General features: G+C 52.4%; 2 protein-coding genes across 3 annotated transcripts in view; one reads left to right on the forward strand and one right to left on the reverse strand.

Moving 5' to 3' along the window:
• Timp3 (TIMP metallopeptidase inhibitor 3) overlaps nt 1-5964 on the reverse strand; it is a 49572-nt gene extending 43608 nt beyond the window's left edge. The window contains exon 1 of the mRNA XM_015482795.2: nt 5568-5964. Within this exon, the coding sequence (XP_015338281.1) occupies nt 5568-5688 (121 nt within the window). The 5' untranslated portion in view covers nt 5689-5964. The remainder of the gene's footprint in view (nt 1-5567) is intronic.
• Syn3 (synapsin III) overlaps nt 1-6000 on the forward strand; it is a 444971-nt gene that overhangs the window by 216585 nt on the left and 222386 nt on the right. The window lies entirely within an intron of this gene.

Consider the following 6000-nt stretch of genomic DNA (forward strand, 5'->3'; position numbering starts at 1 on the left):
AAAAGCTAAAACCATCTCTGGAGGAACCGCTCCAAGACAGCAACCAGTCAAGGGCAGGGCTTTCCTGGCACTTAAGCTCTTCTCTCTCCCTAAAAACGGTCCCATTAACTTGATCTAAGTGGCCCTAATTTTGATCCCTTTCAAAGAGACAAAGGGGTTAGGCAAAAAGAGACAAAACCTCAGAAAGTCAATAAAAATTCGAAATTGTTTTCCCATTTGAGAGGACACTGGAAGTCTCTCAGGCACAGGGCTGTGATCGTCCCTCCATCCCTTGGTGTCGTACATCAGAAAAGAACTAAATCACTCTGGAGGGCAAACCAGCAGGCACTACGAACGTGGAAGATGCACCTATCTTGGGTCCAAAAGCTCCGACTGCATATTTTCCATAGAGAAATGTTTGTACACATGAACAAGAGGGCTATACCTCGACCGTTGGGTCCAGCACCCTTATAAAGATGAAAACTTGCTAGGAACTTTGATATCCACCAATAAATTAAGATATACCTATAGGGATGCTGCCTTATTCTAATGACATAGTAGCACATATGTACAACGTGACACACGATACAGTGTAATACAACATAACCTAATACAGCAGTTAGAGACATCCTCAAGCAGACTACACAGGTTTAAACACTGGCTCTGTTCCTTCACAGCTGTATGACCTTGAACAAGTCACCACATTTTTCTAAGCCGCAGTATCTTCAACCACAAAGTGGAAATGACAACAGCACACCTGCCTCATAGCACTGTCGGGAGAATTCAATGAATTGATGCATATTAATTATTTAGAATGGTGCCTGGCTCTTATTCCCATGAGTTTTTTTCTTTTAATTATAAACCTATGGCATACTATACATAAAAAATTATATATATTAATTATAATCACATATATTAATTGAGACAGAGATCGGATACACATTGTTGAATGAAAATAAGCAGAATACTATATGTGGCATTCCATATACATAGGGTTCTACTATTTATGTTTCTAAGGCAAATAAACTATCGATTTTTTGATGGAAATACATGGACACAGACAGGCATATGGAGGGAAAGATTTGGAAAAGAGACTAGAATTAGAAGCAGGGATCCGACAGGACTTTACCTTTCTCTGATTGTAGGCAGACAGGCAGACAGGCAGGTGCATACAGAGGGGTGGATGGATACATACACACCTGGATGTATTCAGATAATACTTGAAACTTTAAAAGTGTAGATTTTAAAAAAAATTGTCTGAGGCAGGACAAAGTACGAGTGGCCTTTTATCATTGAGGAGCTTAAAGGTGTCCAACATGCCTGAGCACACACAGCCAACCGGCCCAGAGGAAGGATCTGAGCCGAGCTCTGCCCTCCCCCGTGGCCTTTCCACCACCCCACACCGCCTCCCAAGGCCACCCAGGAGTTGACTATGACAAAGAAGAAGGGGCCTCCTTGTCCACACTGGCTGCAATGGTAAAAGCCAAACGCAATGGAGAATTGTGTTGTTGTTTTTGTTTTTAATTAATGAACCTGTTGGAATGTGCCATTCAGCAGTGGGGCTGAATAGTTCCTGCTGTTCTGCAAATCAAACACAACTCTTTCCCCCAAGCCACTTCCGTGGCCACTCTCTAGCCTTATCTATCCAGGGAGTGGGAAAGGGACACAGAACGGTCAGAGAGGCACCTTCACCAGCCAGACCGGGTCTCCTGACCTCTCACTGGCTTTGCTGCCCCATCCCATGGACCGGGCAGTGGAGCCCTGGCCGGACCTGCCGGGGGAAACTTCTTTGAAGCCCTGGATGTGCTGTCTCTGCTAGCCTTACCCCCCAGATCTCAGAGACCACGCAAGTCTCTTTGACTTTGGCTTGAGAGATTTAAGGGTCTTTTCCAGTTCTAACAGCCACAGAACAGTAGAAATTTCTCTGTTGTTTTTCTATTATAAAAATCTAAGTTTTCCTTTCCTAAGGATGATGTTTAATTAAAACCTATGGCCTTTGGGGTTGCCTTCAAATTTTTTTTAGGAAAACTCCCCAAATCCAGAATCCTTGCCGGAGAGCAGGGCTTGTGCTTCTGAAGCAAAATTCTCTTTCTACTGCTCCCCCCCAACCTCTGTCCATTACATCTCCATCCTAGGGGCCATCACCTGCTTTATAGTACCAAGGGTCAAGGAAGATCGAAGTTTTTGAAGATTGGCATACTAAGAATTAACTTCAGCCTTCCCATTTAATAGCTGGGTAGCTCTGGACAAGCACAACCCCTCTTAGCCTCAGTATTTTCCATCTGAAAAATGGGCACATTCTGTATTCTTAAGATGGCTGGGTGGATGGATGAGAGCGTCTGCAGGGGTCCTTCCTTTCTCCAGACCAACAGCAGTCCTGTTCCCACAATTCCCAAGATCTTGATAGTCTGGACTGCCCCACTCCCACCAAGTGCCTGGCTCCTCTCCAAAGTCTGATCCTTTAGTCACAAAGCCCAGCACGGAGGCAGAATCGCGTATCAGAGGGAGAGGCAAGGGACCTGGTTCCTTTAACCCGGCTCCTTGGCTAAAACCACACCTCAGATCTGATACTGAAGGAATCCGCTGGCAACGCCCCTGTCAAAATAGTTCACAGATATCTAGGGCCACCCTCCAGAGCTGGCAGCCGACCCCAAGCCGAGCCCCACTCTCGATTTCCCACGAGCTCAGAGCAGGCCCCCGACGTCCACCTCTCAGCACAGCACAGCCGCTCCTTGCAAAGGGGGAGGAGAGCAGGGCTTGTGCTTCTGAAGCAAATTCTCTTTCTACTGCCCCCCACCTCTGCAGAAAACACACACGCACGCGCACACACACACACACACACACACACACACTCTCTCCGACTTTCAGAAAGCTCTTGGCACTGCCCACCCTTCCTGAGCTGGACGGCGCTGCCAGAGCAGGATCTGCCCAGCCAAGGCTGCCGCCTCATTCCCAGCCCCCTCCGGGCCCCTTGAGAGTCAAGGTTTTGTCAAGAGTTTCAGGGGCAGTGACTGGTGGGGAGGGGGCCGCAGACATCCTGGCTGGTGCCAAGTCCTTTCTTCGTCCCGCAGTGTGCTTTATAAGCCAGCATGTAGTTTATTCTTCTCCTAAACACTTCGATAGGGTACAGGGCCGGAGTTGCCATAGAAACACCTTTTAACTCCTGCTCACCCAGAAGGCTGCAGCTGTCTCCTGGGCTTCGGCAGAAGAAAGGAAAAAAGAGAGACACCTGTGGTTGCAGAGACAGGGAAGGCCATGAGGGTGCGGGCAGCAGAGAGGGCCAAGCCTCGGTGCCCTTCCCTGGCAACGTGGCATCCAGCCAGGAGCAGAAAACAACCGGGAAGGTTCTGGAAGAGGGCGGTGGAAGGTTGACCTGATGGCCCTCGGTGGGCTAGGGCATCCATTAGTGGGGCTGCAGGGGTCAAGGCCATGGCCAGATCCCTCCTGCTTCCCTTCAGGGAGAGAACCCAGAACGTCCACCCAGAACAGCAGTGAGCAGGGCAGTTGGGAGCCACCTACTGGACAGTGGAGGGGCAGGGTGCGCTGGAGGCGGCAGGAGGTCAACAAGCAAGCAGCCCACACCCACACCTCCCATTTTTAAAAGCATTATCTCATCGCTCCTCCAGTGCAGTGCGCCAAACCCAGGCAGCGCGAGTTTGGATCGGCGCCAGAGCATCAAAGATTTTTCATTTCTTTTTTTATTTTTGCTACTTCAATGTTCTGGTTCGAGGGCACTTCTTGGTAACTCGGCTTTTCTCTGGGAAGTTTAATAAAGGAGGAGGAAGAAGCTATTTCTTGAGTAAATCCAGAGAAATGACAAGAAACACTGGGAGCATCGGCCCAGACTTCCAGCAGGAACCCCAAGTGGAAAATGAAGCCGTCAACGAGGTCCAGGGGGGTCCCCCCTGGAAGCAGGATCTGCTGGCTCCTGTTCCCACTTCTCCCTGGTCAACTTCCAGGGTAGAAACCTCAAAGCAATGGGCAAGTGGAAGAGACAAAGTCCCCGCCTCCCCACACACACCAAAACACACCCCACCAGTCCTGAAGCAGAGAGGGACTTCGCCCAATGTCTGCACACCCCATCCCACCTGCTGGACTCCTGGCCCCAGTGTGCTCCCTACTGAGCAAACCCAGGACTGAGCGGCAGCTCAGGCGGAATGTCACCAGGCCAAGTAGGATTTGGGTAGGGGCACTCAAGGAGGAGGGAGAAAACCTTCCCAGGCCTCAGGCAGCCCAAAGAATTTTTCCAAGCAATATGCAAAGCCAGGGGCCAGCCAGGGTCCCCCAGGGAGAGGACCTGCCTGCCTGTGGGTCCCGGGAAACTTCTACCCTGGGGTCACCCAAACACCCTCAGCTGCCAACTGGTCCAACTTTCTGGTCACCATAGCCACCCCTGCCTTCTCCTAGACCTGGCCTGGCCACCAAGCAGCGCCCCTCCCAGCCTCAGCTGGTTCTCCTGCCAGGCTCCTGCCTCCTCCCCGCCCCACTGCGACACACTTGTGGAGTCCCTCACCCAAGACCCAGTGGAAAATTTCCTTCCCCTTTATGACTGTACTTAAAACACACACACTCCATTCTTCACCTCTGAATCGACACAAGCAGAGAGCGGCTAGACCATGTCCCACCCACCGTCCCGGCGTGTACACACACACACACACGCTCAGAGCGGAACGCTGGCCCGCATGCTTTATGAGCTGGAGGATGGATGGAAGGGATGTTTTCCAGCTGCCACTCCACCTCTGGCCCTCCAAACCAGTGTGACCAACAGCCCCAAACAAGTTCTCCCAGGACTCTGGAGGCCTTCCATAAAAACTGGTTCTGCTTCTGACCCAGCCTCTGTCTGTCTCATGAAGACACAAAGTCCAGTTTAGAACTGTCACAACTACAATGGGACCTTTGGCATTTTGTTCTTTGGGTGACAAATTTATTTTCCACTGGTCCTCATAGCCCTCCCCACAGCATTCAAGTGGGGGGAGCTTCCTGTGAATTTTCACAGTTATGTGATAAGTGATCCCTTGCACACCATCTCCTGCTTGCTATCAGTACTCCACAAATACAGTCCAGGGGGAGGGTCAATCCCACAGTTTTCTCCTCATTTTTCTCCTTAAATCCACCCAAACTTGGCAGTGCAGAAAGCTCCCTTAGCACTTGCTTGGAAAGCCTTAGTCTGGGTTGGGTCTCAGAGAAAAGAATGAACTTCAAGGGCGCAGATGATGCAAACTCCGAAAACTCCCAAGTTTCTCCTGCAACTCTCCATGCACATGGCTAGCAACTTCTTTTAAAAAGTACTCAACATCACATCGCAGCACTTCACTCAGCATTCCAAGTTTTAGGAACCCTCTCCCACCCTCCGCCCCCAGCTCTTCCTCCTCCAGGGGTGAGCGGGGAAATTTTCCAGGTGTCAAAAAAAGCCAGCAAGGAATCTCTGGCCCTAAATGAGCAAAAGGCTGCTAGGGGGGACCCTTGGCCGCGGGGAGCTTCCTCTGCTGGGCATCTCCCCCTTCTGCTACGCCAGCGAGCCCCCCGCCCGAAGAAACCGGATCTCTGGCTGCAGCGTGGGGCTCGTGTGGAACCCCACGAGCTCTTACCGATGTCGGAGTTGCAGAAGGCGTCCTGGGGGTGGCTGGGCGAGCATGTGCACGCCTCGGCACCCCACTCCCCCAGGCTCCAGCTGCCCAGGAGCACCACGAGCCCAAGCCAGGGAGTCATCGCCGCCGCTGCCGTCCGCTGCGGGGACTGCTGCGCGCCTCTCCAAAGTTGCCTTGCGCGCCGCCGGCGGGGCTGCTGCGGCCCGAGCTCGCCCGACCGGCCGTGCGGGGCAACTTTGCGCTGCCCTTGGAGTGCCCAGCGGGACAGGCTGGAGTGTGGCGAGGCGCTGGGCTCTGCTGGCCGGCGGGAGATCTGGGGCGAAGGAGCGGGAGCCGAGCGGAGGAGGACCTTGCACACTCGCTGTTTGCCCGCTGCTCGCGCCGCTGCGGCCGGGCGTGCCGACGGGGCAGTATCAGCGGCAGGCGCGGGACC

Source organism: Marmota marmota, unplaced genomic scaffold (genome assembly GCF_001458135.2).
Source record: "Marmota marmota marmota unplaced genomic scaffold, marMar, whole genome shotgun sequence".
In the NCBI taxonomy this organism is placed as follows: domain Eukaryota; kingdom Metazoa; phylum Chordata; class Mammalia; order Rodentia; family Sciuridae; genus Marmota; species Marmota marmota.